General features: G+C 43.1%; 3 protein-coding genes across 7 annotated transcripts; 1 reads left to right on the top strand and 2 right to left on the bottom strand.

The window, feature by feature from the left end:
* The first annotated feature begins 825 nt into the window (after nucleotides 1-825).
* On the top strand, nucleotides 826-4,725 carry cbx1b (chromobox homolog 1b (HP1 beta homolog Drosophila)). 3 transcript variants are annotated; one of them, XM_046376562.1, is made up of 6 exons: nucleotides 826-1,008; nucleotides 1,943-2,024; nucleotides 2,365-2,521; nucleotides 2,716-2,869; nucleotides 3,826-3,920; nucleotides 4,056-4,725. In XM_046376562.1, the coding sequence occupies exons 2-6, from the start codon at nucleotides 1,970-1,972 to the stop codon at nucleotides 4,195-4,197; spliced, it is 603 nt and encodes a 200-aa protein (XP_046232518.1). In that variant the 5' UTR covers nucleotides 826-1,008; nucleotides 1,943-1,969; the 3' UTR covers nucleotides 4,198-4,725. The 3 variants fall into 3 exon arrangements, with proteins under 3 accessions (XP_046232518.1, XP_046232516.1, XP_046232517.1); XM_046376560.1 differs by having other exon boundaries at nucleotides 844-997; XM_046376561.1 differs by lacking the exon at nucleotides 1,943-2,024 and having other exon boundaries at nucleotides 858-1,008.
* A 1,582-nt stretch (nucleotides 4,726-6,307) lies between these two features.
* nfe2l1b (nfe2 like bZIP transcription factor 1b) lies at nucleotides 6,308-14,451 on the bottom strand. Of its 3 annotated transcripts, none has more exons than XM_046376558.1 (6): nucleotides 14,192-14,451; nucleotides 12,344-13,150; nucleotides 11,125-11,346; nucleotides 10,310-10,399; nucleotides 10,057-10,149; nucleotides 6,308-9,795 (listed from the first exon to the last, which is right to left on the bottom strand). In XM_046376558.1, exons 2-6 carry the CDS (start codon nucleotides 12,899-12,901, stop codon nucleotides 8,416-8,418), a joined length of 2,343 nt encoding a protein of 780 aa, XP_046232514.1. In that variant the 5' UTR covers nucleotides 12,902-13,150; nucleotides 14,192-14,451; the 3' UTR covers nucleotides 6,308-8,415. The 3 variants fall into 3 exon arrangements, with proteins under 3 accessions (XP_046232514.1, XP_046232512.1, XP_046232513.1); XM_046376556.1 differs by having other exon boundaries at nucleotides 10,057-10,212; nucleotides 14,192-14,449; XM_046376557.1 differs by lacking the exon at nucleotides 14,192-14,451 and adding an exon at nucleotides 13,251-14,140 and having other exon boundaries at nucleotides 10,057-10,212.
* A 695-nt stretch (nucleotides 14,452-15,146) lies between these two features.
* cdk5rap3 (CDK5 regulatory subunit associated protein 3) lies at nucleotides 15,147-20,029 on the bottom strand. Its single transcript, XM_046376559.1, has 14 exons — nucleotides 19,873-20,029; nucleotides 19,572-19,617; nucleotides 19,273-19,404; nucleotides 18,974-19,074; nucleotides 18,781-18,829; nucleotides 18,302-18,480; nucleotides 18,029-18,165; nucleotides 17,708-17,852; nucleotides 17,269-17,370; nucleotides 17,075-17,156; nucleotides 16,882-16,970; nucleotides 15,922-16,127; nucleotides 15,583-15,754; nucleotides 15,147-15,285 (listed from the first exon to the last, which is right to left on the bottom strand). The coding sequence occupies exons 1-14, from the start codon at nucleotides 19,876-19,878 to the stop codon at nucleotides 15,220-15,222; spliced, it is 1,512 nt and encodes a 503-aa protein (XP_046232515.1). The 5' UTR covers nucleotides 19,879-20,029; the 3' UTR covers nucleotides 15,147-15,219.
* Between the last annotated feature and the right edge of the window lie 922 nt (nucleotides 20,030-20,951).

Here is a 20,951-nt window from a genome sequence, read left to right as displayed (position 1 = left end):
ATTAATAAATAAACTAAACTAAAAAGAATCACATAATCGGCACATGGTGTTTGATCAGGTACTGAATAAAGGCTGAAATGTGGCTAAAACTTTACAATGAATATGATAAAAAATAATATGGTAAAGAGAGAAATACATTTTTTGATACTAAGAAGAAATTATGATGTAGAAATAAAAAATTAAGAAGGCTTAGAAGATTCCTTCAAACAGCGGAGATAATACATTAACAAAGTCTTTGTATGTTACGATCCATTAATCGATTACGACCCATTTGTTTACCCATGTGTGAGGTACACCCAAATGCTGAAGAATATTCCTATTAAAATATCATTTACTTGCACCAAAATATACGTGACACCTGACATAACCCCAAACCCTTACCCCCAATAAAACCTTAAACTGACAATAAATTGTTTTGTCAGATATTTTAAAGTGCTTGTAACTCGAGAGTAAAGTCATGTACCTCTTGAAAATCTGTTGATTTTATTGGTTTAAAGGGTTTATTTTCAGTCCGTGCAGATGACAAACGTTAGCGTCTTTTCATGGCGACACTAATGAATCATTAAAGGCGTATTAGGGGACTTCTGTGTCACTGTGTGTGGAAACATACATTCCCAGTGGGATTAACAACGTGCTCCGTTCACCTGCCGAATTCCTCCATCGGTAAGGGCCCTTCCATTGATCCAGTCCGCCGCTTGCTTACACTCTGCAGTCACAGATCTGTATGTCATGTGCAGGCAGCGCGACCTGCTCCCGCCACACGGTGAGTACATCCACACGCTGTGCAGTCTGTGAAGCTGAGGACCAGTGGGCTTTTCTTCTTCTCTCATACCAGACGAAGGGGCGGAAACGCTACATTTCACTGTAGTCAAGCTAGCGGCTCTGTGTTTTGACCACAAATCAGGACAAACGACGGCGTTGTTACTGTATAATTGCGAGACAGACGCTTTCGCGTTGTGTTCGTTTCGGTCCGGGTGGAAGTTTGAAAAATTAATTTGTAAGTCATCGGTGAGTTAAATTTTTGTCTTCTCTCCTCCCTCCAAACGTGTTCGGTAACGTTTGATTGTGCACGAGTGTGACGTTAGCTAGCCGTTAATGTGCATATTTTCAATGGGGATGGACGCCAGCGTTATTGTCCAGTTTAGGAGACGCGTTTCACATGATGTGCGACTATAAAGAGTCCATTCAACAGACGGACATCCCGGCGTATGTTACATTCGTTGCCGACGCGAAGGCAATATGGAGGAGACGCCAGCTAGCTTGCAAACGGGGGTCCTTTCGAGGCTTTGTCGTGCGGTGTTTTCTTCTGTTTGCTTTCTTATATTAGCAGCACAGCCCCCTGTTAGCTAAGCACGCAGGATGTGTTTTGCATAGCCACAATGCCACTGTGAAATAGCATGTGTGTGTGTTTGTCATCAGCCGTGCATTTTACACCGGGATGTTTCATTCTGCCAAGTCGCCGCTGCAAACGCGGTGACTGATGCTGGCAGTTTACCTGCGGACACGTCCATCAACACGTTCCGGTCTGTCACCGCGCTGCCGTCGGTTAGTCACGTGACACATATCGAGGTAGTCAGTCTGTAATCCTCTTACTGAAGGTGAGCGATGACATATTTGATCAGGGCCATATTTTTGCAAATAAAAAACGCCCCCCTCCTCCCGCCCCCAGACATCCAGTGAGGTCACACATGTCATAAGGTACTGATACATGGGTAACTCTGGGCAGTCCCTGTTAAAATAGAAATCCCTAACTAGGACAGACTCAAGACGTACACACACACTGGGTTTTTAAACGTGAAACACATTTCTGCTAACCCTCAATTTCTTCTCACTGTTACCCATGTATCCTTTCAATAAATCCCATTTTCCAATGCTGTCTTCTGCTCTCTACCACATTGATTCCGGCTTGCTTCCATCATGCAACAATCTTGACGTTGACCAGGAACCTGCTGGTCTCCAGGTCTACCTGATGAGTATGAGCCTGACTACAGAGCCCCCTAACGATGGCCCCACTGTTACAGAAGGTTTAATATATCATTATTTTCTAACATAAATTTCTCTGTATCACTTGTCCTTGTGCGATGAGGTGTGTGTCGAACAGTCCAGGAATGAGTAAAGTGATGTGTGTTAACAGAGTGGCACGATAAATGTTTGTAGCCCACTTGAAACTGCACTCGGCAGAATGTTTTACCCTCCATTTGTGAACAAGACAAAGTAACACGTGTCCCAAACTGAAGTGAACTTGTCAAACTCTGCCACTGAACATTAATCTTGGCATTAAAGAGTTTTCAGTTTCTAGTCTAAGGCTGTGTGTCTTCAGGATCAGTAACGATCTGCTCATCACTCTTGTTCGTAACCCATCAGAGAGCAAGATGACTTCATCTGAGAAGAAGGACAAGAAGCCGGATGACGTGGCAGAGGAAGAGGAGGAGGAGGAAGAATATGTGGTGGAAAAGGTCCTGAATCGGCGGGTGGTGAAAGGGAGAGTAGAGTATCTCCTCAAGTGGAAAGGCTTCTCTGAGTGAGTGTTTTCAGGGGGAGTTTTCAAAAACCGTCAGGGGATTTCTGCATGTGTCACATCATCCACTCTTTCTTTTCTTATCATTATCCTGCTCATGCAACCCTTTAAGTCAGAGACTGCATTCAAACTAAAACCAAGAATAGAATGACGCAGCAGAACATTTAACAAGGTGTTTTTATGATCTGGCGTTGCAGAGAAGACAACACGTGGGAGCCAGAAGACAACCTGGACTGCCCAGATTTGATTGCAGAATTTCTGCAGTCTCAGAAATCGGCACACGATGGAAAGAGGAAGGCGGCCGGTGATGCAGAAGGAGATGAAAGTAAAACAAAGAAGAAAAAAGATGACGTGAGTCCCAGTTCTTTGTTTTTCTTAGGGTTCGTTACCATGGCGATCAAGCCACCTTTGTGATACTGAAAAAACCCCTCTGTAATCCATTGATCTCACTTTGTGTTATACCCTTCAGGTGTTTTCTTTAGCTGGTGGATGGACAAAAGAGAAGGCAGAAACACAAAACAAAACTATTTTGATCTACACAACATTTTTCTGCATTTTGTGTGGGCAGAGCAGTTAAAAGTTTCAGTAAACTCTACACCAGCTCAGAGTAAGTTGGTTGGATGCAGAGGTGTTTGTGGTTATTTAGGCTAACTTCAGACCTCATTGAGGTCAGCACTTTATTGTCATGGAAGACTACGTCGCAGTTGCTCCTGATGAGGCGCAGCAGACAAGGTTGCTGTTTTGCGAACCATAGAGAAATCCAGGGGTCCTCTTCAGCAGAGCCGTGACGACAGGCTCCCCTTCAGTCCCAAATGTCCAGACTTCACCTCACTTGTAGACTCGTTCCTGGGACGTCTGCGAGAGCCTCAGGCTGTCCATATCCACCACTCGTCAAGTCTGCTAGTGGGCTCATGTGGATTTTGTGCAGATTTCACCAGATTTAGCTGGTCAAATTACCCAGAGTTCGAACAGATGTTTTAACAACACAAGACAACAACATTTCACCTTAAAATGTTGCACAGATATGTAGAACTGAAATTATAGTTCAGCTAATGGATTAGTGTTAAGATTTGATAACTTCAGATGGACCGTTGGTCAGACCAAACAAGACCCTTAGAGACATCACTTTGAGCTGTGAGGAATTGGACCAGACATCGGTTTGATTTGGAGGGTGCACGTTTGGATTCGACGTATACAAAGAGACAGGACTGTTGAAGAGAACCCCGACGTGTTGCGTTTGGTTAGCGCTTATGCTGAAATGTTGTTTTGTGCTTGACTGAAGTTGTGTTTTGCTGTTTGATCCTCAGACAGAGAAGCTAAGGGGCTTTGCTCGAGGGCTGGCTCCAGAAAGGATTATTGGTGCCACAGATTCCACAGGAGAACTCATGTTCCTCATGAAATGGTTCGTATATGCCGTAACTGCAGCTGTTGAAACCGGAACATCAGTGTGTGAAGAACTGCCTCGGCTTGTTGGAGGTTAAAATGTGTCTTCTTGTGCCAAATGCACGTCAGTCCAATTTTTGTGTTGTTTGTGCAGGAAAAATTCCGACGAAGCCGACTTGGTGCCGGCGAAGGAGGCCAACGTGAAGTGTCCGCAGGTGGTCATCTCGTTCTACGAAGAAAGACTCACTTGGCACTCGTATCCCACCGAAGACGAGAAAAAAGACGACAAAAACTAACACAGGGCGAAGGGGCAGGGGGACAAAAAGAGTAGTTTTGAACTTCATTGTACTTTGGACGGGGGATTTGGGGGATCAGGAGGGGGGCAGAGACAAGCAAGACACCATTGAACTTATTCGTCTTTTGGTGAAGTATCACTCATACAGTTCTGCTTTTATCTGGATATAATGTAACTGTATATACGCTTCAGCTGAACCCCACATGTATGACGCAGTGTTAATTTTCTCTATCCGCTCCAGCTTTCTAAAAGCTGCTCGGGCTACTTCAGTATCAGTTTCACAAAACATTTGGTCCAGTGCTCGGTCGTCAACAAGGTGTTTTATTTCATTAATGTGCCATTATTTTTTTTAACTTGATTGGTTGTTGCTTTTGAGAGCAAAACTGTGTTCATCTTAGCTGCTCCTTTAGGACCGTTTGGTGTATGGTGATGATCTTTTTCAGTGATTCATTTGATCATGGGTAATCTTTGTAGTGTTTTTCATTAATGTCTTGCTTGTCAGTTTTGGAGAATAAACTGCTTTTTGTTACTGTGTTTTCATGCTTGTGTCACTTTTAACACAATGGGGTCATTACATAGTAGGGCTGCAACCGCCTTGTTTTCATTAAAAACTGCTAAAAATAATTTCTATAAATAATTTATACAATACCATATAATGGTTTGAATGACCTCAGAAAACACAACTGGCGATTAATTATAACTAGTTTTTATGAATTATTGTTGCAGCTCTACTAGCGAGTTTTGTCTTGTGGGGCTTTTTCCCAGAAGCTGATTGTCTTAGTTATCATAAATGCAGGAGCCTGCACTTTGTGTCAACATTCAAGGTTACAACCCAGCTCCAGTTGTGGTTCGTTTGTAGCCTGTTAGTCTCGGTCTGAGGGAAGAAGCTGCCCTTGTAGTCCGGTGGTTCAGCAGCGGGTGCTTCTGTATCTGCGGTTGTCCTTTGAGCTCTGCAGGTCCCTCACCTTGCTGAAATCACCCGCTGCAGGGCCTTCCTGTCCTGAGCCACGCACACACAGTGCAAGTTTGTGGTGCTTTCGATTGCTCCTCAAAAAAAAAAAAAAAAAAGTCATTAAAGGGGAGATCTCTGATGTCCAGGACAGGTTCTCTGTTTTAACTTTAAACTATTTCACTGAGGAGATTGTGTTGAAGTCAGCGAACAGGATTCTGAAGAAGCTGTTGTTATTTTCGAGGTGTGTGAAGACTCGGTAGACGGCAGAGGAGACGGCATCCTCTGTGGAACTGGTTTAGGCAACACACTGCAGACTTTCAGGCTACAGGGATGATGGTGGCTGACTTGAAGCAGATGGGAAGTCTCCTGTGAGGGCGATATGTTAAAAATGTCAGTAATGACACCAATGAGCTGACTGGCTTGTTTTTAGCACACGGCCAGTTATCAGGTCCAGCAGCTTTGCTCATATTCACTCTCAGCAGGATTTTTCTCACATCCGCTGAGGTCTCCAGGAGGCGGAGTCGACTCTACAGCTGGCTCTATGCTGAGGAGATCGAAGCGAGCAGAAAACGTTCAGCCTTCACTGGGACGAACAGTAAGAATAAACTCGATGAGCCTCAGTTGTTCTTACTTGATATAAGTTTAATACAAACACAGATCTGTCGACAGAGAGGATCTTGGCACAGCATGTATACATGGACACAGCCTGACCAAAAGCTTTAGGTAACATGACATTCGCTCAGTTTGTACAGTTTGTCGTGCAGATTCTCATATCACCTGACAGGAGGGCACCAGACACTGTGTGTGTGTGCGTGTGTGTCGGTGTCATCTTTTAGCTCATAATTATTAAGGGAGCCTGGAACTTTTCCAGCACTCGTCCTTTCTGTACCTCCAGACATCCAGAGTCTGCTCACGTAAGTATGCCGAGAGTGAAGGCCTGTGAGTAACCACGTCAACGCGCAAATTAAACATCCTTATGAGACACATTAACATTCCTACACGATCATAAATTTCTCCCACCGCAAACTGGAAACACGGACTGGCGTAAATTGTGAAACTATAGGTTGAAGGTTATCGGAATAACTCACAAATCTGCTGTTTTGGGCCAAGGCCACGTACCACTTACCATTCATGACAACTAGAACACAAGAGTCACAGGTGAAAATAAAAACACTTTATTAATCAATAGAAACAATTCTTGATTGCCAGCAAATATCTCAAAACAGAGGGGGACTACATCCAAACTCAAAGCAGAGGGTGAGACTGTTATGGAGACCTTTGACAAACTATGTAAATCATGACGAACACAAACATGAAAATATTTACATAACAAGACAGACAAAAAAAAGTGCACTAAGTAGTAGCAGTACTAAATAGTTGGTGTGGTACTGGGTTACACTGAAGTGAATGTTAACCAGTTTCATGCCTGAATATCACATTATATGAGGACATTTCTCCTTTCAAAACGATGTTTTTTGGACACCATCTTAATGTAGCGGGTTCTGTTCAGCCTCTGGTAAATATTCTATCCTAACTGCAACACCTCACCTATTTTTTTTCCTAAAAAGTTTGATTTAACATGTACGGACAAACCTCATTCAGATAGACAAGTAATAGCACTTCTACTTTGAGGACATTTTTCTTCTGTCCTCAAAACATTTAAAGTGAAGGTTCATGAGATTGTGAAATAAAGGCATTCAAATCAAAGTGGCCACAACACACGGCGTCATGTCACGCATTCAATTAACTTTTATCTCGTGTAACACCGCGGCTCACTTTGTCATCAACACAGAGAAACATAGGACTCAGAATATTTACGACAACACCTCAGCATTACAGCAGTTAAAAAAAATTCCTCCAGTGGCTTCCGGCTGGGGGAACGTTGGCAAACAAGTTACTGAAGAGGGAAAATGCTACACCACAGCGATAACTGAGCCCGGTTTAAACTAATGTGTCAAACAAGGTGACCAGGAGGAAAAAACAGAACAAACCAAAACAAAAAATCCCTAATTTTGATCTGTGACAGCCTGGAGTTGGTGCTAATCATACAGTACTCTCCTCTGGAGCTCCTGGCCCATCACAGTATGTTGAATTCCTCTTAAGATCACGACTCTGCGTGAAGTTTTCAAATAATGTTGGTGTAGACTTTTACATAAAGCTGATGTGGCTAGACCTATAACCTTGCTTATACTACAGATTATGAACAGTTAATAAGAGCCTTCCTAAACGCAGCTCCTGTATTTAAACCTGCAGCGAAGGAATAGCGACAGACACGGCAAAATGCATACAGCCAAGCCTTTTAAAGACAAATTACAGTGCTATGCATAATTTATAAGGAAGTTGATACATTTAGCAATGCAGTGTGCCTCCTCCCTAAAACATCCATCTGCTCCTCTTGCAGGACTTCACCTCCAGGCCTCTTCTAGGAGTGGCCAGCCCAGGAACACTCAGCCTCTGACTCCTTCTCGTTACAACATCCTCCTTCCACATGTCAAACCCAATCTCTTTAGGGCCTCCTAAACTTGGATGCAACCAACAAACTGACTCAAAAACTGGAATTTGCGATACAAACCTACAGAATTAGAGTGCAGTGTTTGAGCGTTTAAGATGTATTCGGATCAAGCGGTGTGCACCATACAACCTTTGGTTAGTATAGGTGTTAATGGCATCCTAAAAACGATGGACTTCCGTTAACCTTTGGTATCTCATCTCTCACAACCATAGATGCTGTTTTTTGCCTGAAGATTTGCAACTTAAAAGCCTCAGTGACAATGAAAATCACTACAAGTCTTCAGGGTGGGATGTGATCTGATAGTCTTTTAAAACTTTCCGTGCATAGGTACTCCAGCCATACTCGCTGACAGTGTTGTTTTACCCCCACTTTTCTCGATACCGCTCCTTTGTTTCACCCTGCAAATCTTCTCCGTCCTCAGTGGTTTGGCGCAAAAGGATCGAGAGCAGCTAAAACTTCTCTAATAGCTCATTTTGTGTCCTTTTATATCCCTCCTCTCCTTCCTTATTGTTTTCCCTCGTCTGAATAATGAAATATCAGTACTCAAACGAAGAGCTACTTCCGCTTCAAAGTTGTTTCCAGGTAAATAATGTGGGAACAGAATGAAAAGGGAGAAACTAATGCAGGAAGAGTAGTCAACAATTTTTCTACTCACCAGAATCTTCTTAAAGGAAAAAAGGACACCTCTCTTGCATCTGCAGAAATCTTTCTTATTGATTTAGCAAAGTTATATGATAAACAGCAGTTTGCACCTCTCACTTCTTCTTGTCTTTTTGTTTTTTCTCGGGCTTACGGTTCTGCTCAGCGGTTGTCACGCCGCGGGGCATGATCAGCACGCTGCCATCAGCGCTGTACTGGAGCGAGAACTCACTGGGAGGATAGGGCCGGCCCTCCTCGTCCCGTAGCTGAGTGAACACCTCCTGGTACAGACTTTGCATCTTCTGCTTCATCTGCCGGATGGAGCGAATGAACTCCATCTTCTCCTTCAGCAGACGGGCCTTGTCGCGCCTCAGGTCTTGGACGCCCTGCTCCAGGTTTATGATGGTGTCCAGCTTACGTTTGCGGCAGTTCTGGGCCGCCATTTTGTTCTTTCCTCGCCTGCGGATGTCACGGATGAGGCCCAGCTGGGCTTCACTCAGGTGGTGCTTGGCTAGAAGCTCATTGAACTCTTCAACAGGCAGGTTGATAATCTTATCGTTGGAGAAGGGGATTTTCATGGCCCGGGCTCGGCGTTCATCGCGACTTGCGTGCTTGTCCAGCAAGTCCGGATGAGGCTGAAGCTTTGAGTGCTGCTTGTCGCGGACAGTCTTCTTCCCAGTTGAAACGGGGAGATCTGGGTGCTCGGAGAACGCAGAGGACAGTGGCAGGTTGTAAGTGTGATTGTGACTGATGCCGTCTAGCTGAGGAAGGCCGTGGAACTGGGAGGGGTCCTGATAGCTCATCCGGCAGAGCTTACTGTATCCAGGCTGATAACCCCCAACAGCACCCTCCTCTGTCTCTGCAGTGGCAACCTCAGAGTCAGTGCTGTAGCCCACAGCCCCCTCCTCAGAGAAGGTGGCGGATGTTGAAGAGGAAGATGCTGCTGAAGAGCAGGAGGTCTCAGAGCTGCTTGGGGAGGCCGGGCTGTGGCTTGAGTCCAAGGAAAGACCGGAATCTGAGTCAAGCTCATCCTCCAACTGGGAAGCTTGGGCCTGGCTGAAGCCCTCCTCCATGGCAAGGTCCAGCAAACTGATCTCATCGAGCATAGACTCTTCCAGCAGGGTGCTGAATGGATCTGGCAGAACAGGTGTGGATGTTATGTTGTTACTAGAGCTATTAATGTGCGGTGGGAGAAAGATCCCGGTCAGGTTAGTGGCTCCAAACGTGGAGTTGATGTTGCTGGAGTTGCTGGCAGAAATTCTGGGCATGGTGGTTCTTGGAGTGATGCTAACAGAGCCCAGCTGGGGGTTGAACATCTGGGGGAAGTCTTGGCTGCAGCTGGGGAGGGAGGCCTGGTGGAGGCTGACATCCTGGTTTACTGGTGTTGAGCCAGTAGAAAGTTCAAAGTTTCCTGCTGTGTTTGATTCAGGTGTCCCAGTCGTGCCATTGATACTGCTGGAGTTGGAGTTGAGTGAAGTATTGTTCACTTCCATTGCCTTTAAGCAGAAACATTTTTGTTAGGGGGAAATATTCACATATTTCTCAGATTGTAAAGGGCATTTTTCCATGATGAAATTGGGAGATTAGATCTGTATTTTCTCTATTTTTAGGGTTAAATTATTTCACACTTTGCAAAAGAGGCATTTTTTTCATACTTAAATATGCTTTAGACCTAAAGTGATATAGTTTTAATAGAGGAGGACCACCAAATAGATCTCACAAGTAAACAACAGACACATTTTGAAGAGGGAACGTACTTGTAGCTCCATGATGGCCATGATATCTTGCCACTGCTGCTCCAGGTCTAACTGTGGCTCTGCTGGGGGCAGCTGTGGTGCCAGAGGGAGGCCCTGAGATGTGGAAGGAGATTCTTCATTGGAAAGTATTTCTGGGGTGACAACTGGGGCTGGAAACTAAAGGAAAATGTCATAAAGTAAAAACATTAACAACTTCACTGTATCTTGCTTTACAATATTCCCAATACAAACAAAACAAGGAATTTTATGTTACCTCAGATTCTTCTCCAAAAGGGAAAGTGGCCTCCAACAGTCTCAAGCACTCTTGCAGAGACAGCGAAGTCTGTGAGCCGATACCTGGGAGCTGGCAATAGAAGAGAAATACCTTTAGTGTCAAAGTACTGATTCTGTCAGGGTGTTTGCACACGTGCAGTTCAGTTCACGTGCCGGGCCAAAAAAGATGCATTCTTGCCTTTTAGTTTTGGTCTCGACACACTGAATGTGTTATACTGAATGACACAAGTTCAACACAACTGTTTGAAAACTGAAGATCCCCGCACTCACACTGTGATGATATTGTTAACGTGGTTACAAAATGCTCTGCCATAAATAAAGATTACATAGTAGGTAACTTATACAGATGGGGAGATCACACTCTAAGTTGTTGTGGTAGCAAGCAGGCTAAACATCATATCCACTGTGACACAGTTCTGTGGATGGTCTGCTTAGCTTTCACACCACAAACAAACCACACCAGAGTCCACGTGGAAGCTACACAACAGCACCAACCGCAGCGGACTGACACCAAAAGGAGGGTGCTGGTGCAGTTATTGGTTATGGGTGGATTATAAACTCACCGACTGGTGTGACGTGAAACCCGCAATGTTTAGACAAATGGTGAAAAGAGACTGAGTGGAAATAATCCCACATTATTAAAAACTCATATTCGGCACACAGAATTATCTTTTATCACCAGTGTGCAGCTAACAAGTTTCTGTTTTTCTCTTTATGTGCTATGAGACAGTTAAATGTACCACCTCCCACTGGATGAAAACACTTCGATACAGAGATCCATTTTAGTCTACAAACCTGCTCTGGAATACTTTCTCCCGTCTCCCCGTCCACTGGCTGAGCCTCTTGTAAGTTCACTCCGTTTCTCCAGCTCTCTTGTTCCTCATTCCCGTCTTTGTTTTCATGGGGGTTTGGCTTTTCCTCCTCACTCTCCTTCTGACGGTTACTGTAGTTGAAAACTTCTCTTCCTGCACCAAGGTCGATGTCCTGTCTCCATAGGATGTCAATCAAGTCAATGTCCTGGAAAAACATATAGCACCCATTGAAAAATGGCCCTGTGCAGAGAAAAGTTAATTTAATAACCAGGTACTGTGTAGGAATTCAGTGTATTGAGATCTAAATCATACTGTAGCAAGGAACAAATGATACCCAACATATCTGGTTCATGTGTGATTGAAATGATTAACTTGTGATAATAAACTCATACTTATCTTTTATACAAAGGTCATTTTGGGAGGAGAGAGTGGCAGATAATTAGATAAGTAAGAAATGTTGTCAGATGATGCTACCATGACAAACACTTTGACATGGTGGTTGTCATGTGTTCAGAAAGAAGTCTTGGTTCATTACAGCCCAACCATGACTTTGTGTCACCCCTAAGTCCACTGCATCAACATGCACATTGTGTGCAATTTTTCTCAAACAAATAAAATGATAAATTTAGCAGAAATATAACTATCAACAACAATAAACTATCAGAGACAGACATGTTGTGGATCCCACAAACAACATTAAATGGTGTTCATGTTAAATCACAGCTGTACTGAATGTGACTCAACTGGTTTGACAGTAACAACAATTATCAGACACTGATAAAAGACGAGGGCTGTGGGTCATGACTGATGTCACATTTAAACTTGGTATATACGTTTACCGATACAAATTTGAAAACTGATACTCATACATTAGTTAGGACCGCTTTATTAAGTTGCCTTACAAAATTTTTAAGTGTTTTTCTGATTGTAATTATTATTTGTTTTCATCTGTGCCTTTTGATTGCCGCTTGAAAGAATAGTTAACCACTAAATTAGGCCAGTTAAAAAATTTACATCCAATCTAACATTGTTATTTTCTCAACAGCTGGATTTCTTTTAACACAAATGCATGACTAAATCTCACTTGTCCCATGGTGAATGTGCTGACCATAAGCAAGTTTCAAAAGGAGGTGTGTCCCGCCACCTTTTGACACATGCTCCCCTGTTGTTAGCAGAGGCAAGGCTGAAACAAGCTGCGGTACCTCTTTGGTGAGGTCGTCATTGCCCTCCCTGCTGCTCTGCTCCTGGTTGCCCTCTGGGGCCACAGCTCCCAGGCTGCTGTCCGCTGAGTTCAGGTTGTACGTGGATTCAGGTGCTCCACTTCCTCCCCTCATGGCCAGGGTAGCGTCAGGGTTGTTAACGTCCTCTAGGCCGGCCCCATTGTCCAGGGTGATGCTGGGGCTGGACTGGCTACTGGTGGACACCACAGTTTCAGAGTCACGATGCACTAGCCAGGTGTTGAGCTCGGTACTGGGCACAGAAAGGCGATCCAGCTGGCGCACCTGGTTCAGCAGCCGTCGAGTGGTGAAAAAATGGTCGAGGTCCACACTCTTTGGATGGATGACATAGCCGTCCAGCGTGTTGCGCAGGTTGTGAAACTGTGTCTGCGTGTAGGCTGAGCTAGGGCCCAGGATGATCTCTCTCAGTGGGGGGAGCTGATTGTTCAGATAGGTGTCAACGTCCACCCGCACCCCAATGAGACTCAGAAGGATGGTGAACTGAATCAGGCCCTCTGTGAAGTACTTTTTCAGGTAAAGCATTTCTTTACAAAGGAACAAAAGGTGAAAGTAAAAAATAAAAACAAAAATGGGCCCAAATACCTTGGATCAATACTTCTTTACTTGCATACATGAACATAAAAAGTGGTTACAGATAGTGAGGGGAAAGGGTCTTCAACAGGAGTCTGAACGTTTAAAAGGCATGTAAGGTCCAAGATGGGGTTTCTCCTCTGAGAGAGTCCAGTCTGTGCTCAAAGCTTTGTTCTTCATCAGGTTCTCATCTTCCCATTCCTGAGGAAGTGAGAAATAACATTTTATTGCTCTAATGCAGACTACATTAGTTCAACATTATAATAACACTGCTTTCAACTCTAACACACACGAGTCTTACCTACACACATTTGCATTTCGCACATGTAAATGAAAAAAGGACTTGCTAGCTCACTGCAACCACTCCATCCTCCCAAGACTAGACAGAAGTGATGTCGGCTGGCACCGCGCAATGCCTTTCCGTTCTCGGAAATTCAGCAGACCAGAGATGAGGAACACAGAGTTTTACGCATCACCCCACCCTTTACAGGACAACTACTTCTTATGGGTGCTGCTGAAGGTGAATGAAAGAGTCGAGAAAGCTCCCTGGACTGACTAGCACACGCAACAACGACAACGTTAGGTGACAGGCAGGGTCCCTCCCTCCTCTCGCACAGCTGCGCCTATCTTCGTCCTTATGACGTTAGCTGTTAGCTACTCTGTGTTTTGAGATCCAGCTGCTGCTATTACACGTGTATGATCGCCTATTTACATAACATAAAGTAGCAGTGATATGACGTGTCGCCACATTTGCTAGTTAGATAGCATCTCTGTTTACCCTAAAAAGTGACAGGTACCTCTACTTGTATTTTGACTACCCACTTCCGCCATGGCTAACATCAAACAATCTCCCTAGCAACAAGTGGTGAAAAGATGACTGACGTTTGCATAGCCATTCACAGGCCTCAAACTGGGTGACGACAAATGACTCCAGCCACTCCCGGCCAATAGAAATAAGGCGTGGGTGGGGTTGTCGGAAAATGCTTCACTACTATTGGAACTCAAAGCCTACAGTATGTTAGCCTTGAAAGCTAGTTGGCCGCTAACTATCTTAACCGTTAACCTACTTTGAAAAGTTAACTTACGACTTAAACAAGACATACGCCCGTATCCATTAACTTGCCCATAAATAATGCGTATTTATACATGTGTCTGTCAACGTTAGCTTATGCCACGAATCGCTGCAATCCATGTATCTGCTCACGCATTAGTTAATTAAAAGCGTCTTAATGTAATACTTACGCATGAAGATTTTGCAACTGTGTCTTCATGCCCAAACGTCCAGTACTACCTAAGAGACGTAATTAAGTCCTGTTTCATTAGCAGTTCCACAGTGGCGCCTGATATAGCATTCTCCAGCCTTTCCTCGCTGAATGGCCCACCATGACTTGCAAAATTGCTAGCTGGCCCGGCTAGCTTAGCAGCACCGCTTGACACCAAAACACGCTTTCACACAGAGCATGCGTAGAACATTCTAGTGGCAAGCTTTCATCAGCCGACTAATATTCCCCCGCTGGTAGTATTATACAGATTGTTCCAATGAAGTCACACTGTTAAGATAATCAGTGGAGAACAGCTTCTTCAATAGACTGCTTTTTTATTCCAAACAAATCCTGCAATTATGTTAGGAGCCAAGAACATTTTCCAAACCGTGAAAAGTTATCAATTTACTAGTTTTATTTCAGAGATTTTCTTTTCATGAGCGCGAGTTTTCCAAATCTTTCCCATCTTTCCAGTTCAGTAAACTCACTACAGAATTTACAAATTAATCTCTTAACATGATCAAAAATGAGAAATACACGTGGATAAAATTAATCTGGTTCTGCAGCTGGTTTTAGTAGATTTAAGTATGACAAGCATGCCTACATGTACGTTATTTTTTTTAAATCAGCCCATAGAATGTATTAGTATTTTATGCTTCCCTTTGTTTAATATGCTCTATTAAGTACTTTGTTTTATATATAAAAACAAACCAGGGCAATACAAATAATTTGCTCAGTGACCCTTGTTCTATATCGAAGACATACTCCAATGCAGTTAAAAAAAAAAAAAAGATTATATCAAATAAAGCAAAATGATGAAGTTTAAACAAGCACATAGTGGGTGCATTCACACACAGAAAACACGGTTTCATTTCTAAAATGTCTAATGTTTTTAGTCAGTGTTAATCCAGAAAATGCAAAGAACAGACAAGATCCAAAATTAAATACCACTTTTATTTCTCCAAGCAGATTATGGCAAAATAGTTTAGTGACTGTCTGCAAAGTTCACTAGATATTAACTCCCATCAGGTTGACAGGTCTTTTGTGGTATCTCTTTGAAATGTCAGCTTCAATCTGCAAAAACAAACAAGAATTATCTATCGATATCTGGCAATAGTACTGTCAATTATGAGCCCTCTGGGTAATGATACACTTCTCTCGATTAAAGTGCATAATTTTAAAAATACATATAATCATGAATATAATGATCTTCTGACTCATGTTTAGACTTCTAAAATTTGAAGCTCCTTTGCGTCCTATAATTACTGTATTATATAAGGGGAGAAAAATGTTACATAACTTTCTCTCACCAGAGAGCTGGAAATGTGCCACCTATTGGAACATAAATAAATTGAAATAATAATCCAATACCAGTTTCTGGAGTTCCCGGGTGCATCCTGCCAGCAGGTCAACACGAGGCTCCAGTCTGGACTGCTCCTCTAAGGCTTCCTGTCTTTTCTCAGCCATTGTGGCAGCTTTCAGTACCAGAATGTCCGCCTGCTTCATCTTCTGTCTCAGCACTTCTGATACACGTTCAACATACCTAAACAACACATTTTACACAAAATAATGATGATTTCTGAAGAAAAGCAAAGGGATTAAATGCTCATTTTTGTTTCTTATCCTCTAATGTCCATGCCAGATTTCTCGATTGTTGCTTGTAGGCGCAGACTCTGTGTATTGACAAACATTTATGTTATGGCCGCATACCGCGGTGACGCCTGGATCATAAACAGGTGCTGCATCCGAAGAGAGGTGAGCCGGCCCCGAAGGTCCTGCACCTCTGACAGCATCTCCTGAATGTGACCACGGGATTGTCCCTGGATGATAGAAGGGGCCAGCTGGAACTGGCTCATAGCTACCACGTCTCCCTCCTCTCCCATCTCGCTCACGCGCTGTGTTAGGAACGCTTCCAGCTGGACAAACACAAAACACCAGTGTCGCTTGTTTGGGATAAATTTGAAAGCTGATCTAATCCATCATCTAAATACTAGCCCAAAACTGAAGCACCACAGTTAACAGTGCATCCTTCCTTCAACCAACCTTAAATCTCGCACTAATTTCCATTTAGTCTACTTTTCTCTGACTGGCAACTTACCTGCTACTCCCTGCAAGTTAGAACAAATACTGTGAATTGGTGTTACTAATATTTGTCATACATCCTTATACTCCTTGTTGTTGTCTGCAGTCACTGGTTTTGAATAAAAATCACGTTTTGTTACCACTACAGTAACTACCACAGAAAAGCTGATGGAGCTTGCATTAACTGTTTTTGGCCACTTGGGGACAGTAAAAGCAAGCTGTAAAAACAATAGAGACGATTTACAAGTTGATGTGGATGAATTTGTTAGCTGTTTATTTACACGTCCAGCACATACAGACCAACAAAATGACTCATCTGGAGTCGTGTTTGTGGCCACCTGACTAACGAAGTCCAATATTTGCTCACAGGAAACAGTACAGTGGCTTTTAAATCTTTTTCGTTACAAAAAGCTGCGTCTGAAGACGACATTACAAGAGCAGTGAGGTTGAACCAAATCATTGACCTTTCAGATTGTAAAATCAAAGCGAGCTGAAATTAGTTAAAGCCCCACATTAAGTCACAAAACAAAAATCAAGTGGACGTATGGTGTTACCAGGGAACTCTGACACTAATTGACTGGTCTTTACCTCCATTAGCTCATCGATGAACTGGCTGCGTGACTGAGAATTCTCCAGTATAGATAAAGCATCCTCACCCCTCGCCTCCCCCTCAGGACCTACAACAAGACACACTTGCTTTTGGCAAACACACACTTTAACAGCTGAGCATGTGATAAGCTTAAGGGCCATGACTGTGACTGATGAAAAGAAAAGGAGTTACAGTCTGTGCCCGCATCTACGATTTCAATTTCAATGGGAGCTGCGTCACTGTCACCCCAGTCAATCCCACCAGCACCAGCGTCCTGTCCAGGAAGACAGACAGGAGTTGGTTTGTTAGAGCAGTAGTCCCCAGACTTTTCTGAATTCAAGTATCCGTACAGTCTGAAGTCAATTTGATATGTAAAGGTGTCTCACTTCGGAGCTCGGCTCCAGACTGATGCCCCAGTCGATTCCATCCTCAAGTGTGATGCCAGAATTAACATCACGAGTCTCTTTGCCAAAGTCCCCCCAGTCAATCTAAAACGCAGTCAGCAGTGAGGAAAATCAGTTATAAGTAGACGTATGAATATATCTAGTTTACCTAATCTGTCATTTGATAGCACAGGAGCACAGAGCTGCCACATGAGTCTTATTGCTGTATTACATCAATTTTCTAACTATTTAGATCCATTTTTGCATCCGTGATAATCTGAATTAAGAATGTGAACTGCAGAACCAAAACCAGACAGTTTAGAAGAGAATGTGTACATAAAACAAGAACCAAAGAAATAAAACATTTGCTGGAGTGATTTTCCTGCAGTCCACATATGGGAAGACCCTGAATAATACATAATACAGAGAAAGTAAAACCAACCGCATCCTCTGAGACTGAATCTGAAGGAGCTTCTTCCACAACTGGCCTCACAATAACTGTGGGGACTTTCCCCATTCTCCACTCGTAAAATGTTGTGTTTCCTCTTTTCTGGGCAAATGTCAGCATGTTCACGACTGGTTCCGACCTACAAATGACAACATGTGACCAACAGTAAGAATTTCCCACGTGTTTTATTAAAAACTTGTATTATTGCCAGACTGAGCTGAGCTGTCTAAGCTAATAATCACAAGTAATAGAAGGGCTGAGCAGTGTGAATAAAAATAAACTGTATTTTGTTTATTACTGTATTAACATACTCACCACCCACATACAAAGTTTGTGAAAGCAGCATAAAGTTGGATTTGCTCCTCCAACTTTGCTGCATCCTTCCCGACTTCGTCAAGAACTGACGGCAGGTCTTTGACCAGAGCCTGAAGCTCATGAGCCACATTTTCTCCCTGTCAGAGGAAAAGAGTCAAGCAACAGGACGAAGGATGTCTACACACACACACACAGTCTGGACATGCATCATGTCATTTCACTTGCCTCTGAGTAAAAGACATAACTCTGATATGTGAACGTTCCTCTACTTACTCTGATGCCGTACTGTTTGCAGGCAGCATGGTAGCGTTCCCTCATGTCAGCGGCTGAGCTCTGGCACTCCACCTCACGCCTGCTCAGCTCCTGCTGCAGCTGCTGGGCTTTGGCCAGCTGCTTCCTCAGAGCTGGACCTTCATAGCTCACGTTGCGACACAGCAGGCTGGCCACCTCCGCTGAGACACACAGGTTCTTTTTACATTAAAGAATTCCATACCTTCATTTATGTGCAGCTTCTACAACTGGATGCTATTTCCTCATATCCAATAATAATCACTCTAAAATAAAGCAACAACATCTACTTTTTCACCGTTAGAGACCCCTTTAAACCATCAATTCCAAGAGAATGAGAATGACAACAATGACAGCAGCCTTTCTACCCAATAAAACACAGAGGAAAGGTGAAAACAGATGTTGTCACACAATCACAAACACATGGAGATGTGGGTTTTCCCTTGTTTCTACATTACACTCACCCAAATAGACATTATCTGCCTCATAAAGGGACACAATCTCTTGCCAGTCCTGTGGCAACAAAAACAGAAATCACAACTGAAACCTTAATTTTGACAGTGAAAAAACGTTTTAGAGCAGAGGAACACGGCACAAAGATATCTGACCACTTTGTTAGTGGTACAGATTATTAACACTCAAATTGAATCCTCTCACCTTCATCCTCTGAGATGAATATCTGCCAAAGATGTTCTTGGAGGAAGCCTCAGTCCCCTTCAGTATCTCCACTATCCGCAGGCAGTGAAAGTAGTGAATGTCTATCAGTAAAAACAAACAAAATAAAACATGCTAATTTGTATGCGTTCATACAGAGGGTAGTGCACAGACAAAGATGTAGTAGTATGACTGTAAAAGTATGACTGAATCTATAACTTTTTCTTGGTAAGAAGAGCCTTTCAGGATTAGAGAAATAGCTAAACTGTGGTGATAATAATCTGGAGCTATAAAGAACCTACATGAGCCAGAGAGAAGCTGCTTGATCTCCTCGTTCTCTGGCATGTCCTGGATGGCAGCGTTGATCTTCTCCCTGATAACTTTTACTGCACTCTGCCATTTCATGTTGCAGTGACGTCGATCCAGCAGCCAGTCTGTGGACACGCAACAATTCAACAGCATTAACATCTGTGGATTTGGTATCATTCACGTATCTGTTTAAGACAACAGCAGGTTACAGATCTGCTGGAGAAGAGGGCCCTTAGCTGACAGCAACAGATGGAATTTATAGCTCACTTTACATTTGTGTCTTTTGACTCACCCAAAAGCTTGCTGGTCTGTATGTCAATTGGAAGGTTTTGAATATTCTGCCGAAGTGAGAAAACAGTCAAGACATTAGCAATTTCTGCGTTGCCTCTTCATTTCTGTAACAGTAGCAATTCTTGATTTGTAACAGCTATGCATAAATCAGAAATAAGACTCAAGACAAAGCCAAAGTATTTTCTTTACTAAGCTTTGGCAATTTCTCAGTTAACTGGACTTTGTCTGTGTGACAGCTAGCCAGCTAACGTTAGCCGACAGCGTCATTAAAGCCGAGTCAGGGAGACTTAACTTCAGCTTACCTCCATTTCTCTTCAACTTTTCAAATCGCTTTCAAGATTTTATCATTATAAGTCTGTGTGAAAGGTTTATATCCAGAACCGTTGTCACCATCCGTATTTTACTGTTTATGACACGTTACGAGAAGGAGAGCCAATAGATTTAGCCAATGTTACATTGGCTAAAAGGATCGACCAATGAAATGTCACTATGCTGACAGTGGCAGCTGATTGGTGGGTTAGATCCGGATTTGGTGCAGAGTCAAAGTCCGTCAGTAGAGGGCGGTGTCGTCCTTTAACTGTCTGCTGCTCTGAGATGAAAATAACTACAGTAGTTTGTAAGGAAATATGAAGCCTTTTGCTGTTTTTTTCTGGATCTGGATTTTTTAGCAATACTTTGGTGAAATATTGAATAGCTTTACGCGCTTGGATACCAAGCAGTAATTTAAACGAAGCACACTCAGAGGGGAAATTACTCTTCTGTCTGAAATGTGACAAGAGCACCCACGCTTTTTTGTATGTTTTTGTATGGAGACACAAGCCCAAAAAATTTTAGAGACACTAGTTTAATTTTTAAAATGTATTCCATTCTTATTGTTTATGTAAAATCTTAATCTGATCAGCAACTTTTTCTGTCAGATAAATGTAGTAAAGTTGCAAAAAGTGATATTTTATATGGGGAGGAATGGAAATATGAAGTCAAATACAAGTACAGCACTTGTACCACCTTATGCACAAATCTCTCACATGATGTCACTGAAAACCAAAGGAATAACAAATCATTTTGGCAGCTGGACAGAAATAAAAATTGTTTGAACAGTGGCATCGCTTCCCTGCAGGAGTGCCTCTCAAGAGGCTTAATTTCAGGTCATTTGAATGGCGACCAAACTTGCAAAGTGAGCATCCATCCACTGTCTGGGTTCACAACCCATGCAAAACATCAGGGCCATTCACTTCGCTCACACGATCCTTTAGGTGTCTGCCTGTCTGCCTGTCTGCCTGTCTGTCTGTCTGCCTGTCTGCCCGTCTGTCTGTCTGCCCGTCCGTCTGTCCGTCCGTCTGTCTCTCTCTGCCTGTATCGCTTTCTCCTTCTTATTGCTCAG

Source organism: Scatophagus argus, chromosome 21 (genome assembly GCF_020382885.2).
Source record: "Scatophagus argus isolate fScaArg1 chromosome 21, fScaArg1.pri, whole genome shotgun sequence".
Lineage (NCBI taxonomy): Eukaryota > Metazoa > Chordata > Actinopteri > Scatophagidae > Scatophagus > Scatophagus argus.
This window is presented reverse-complemented; position numbering and strand designations above follow the sequence as displayed.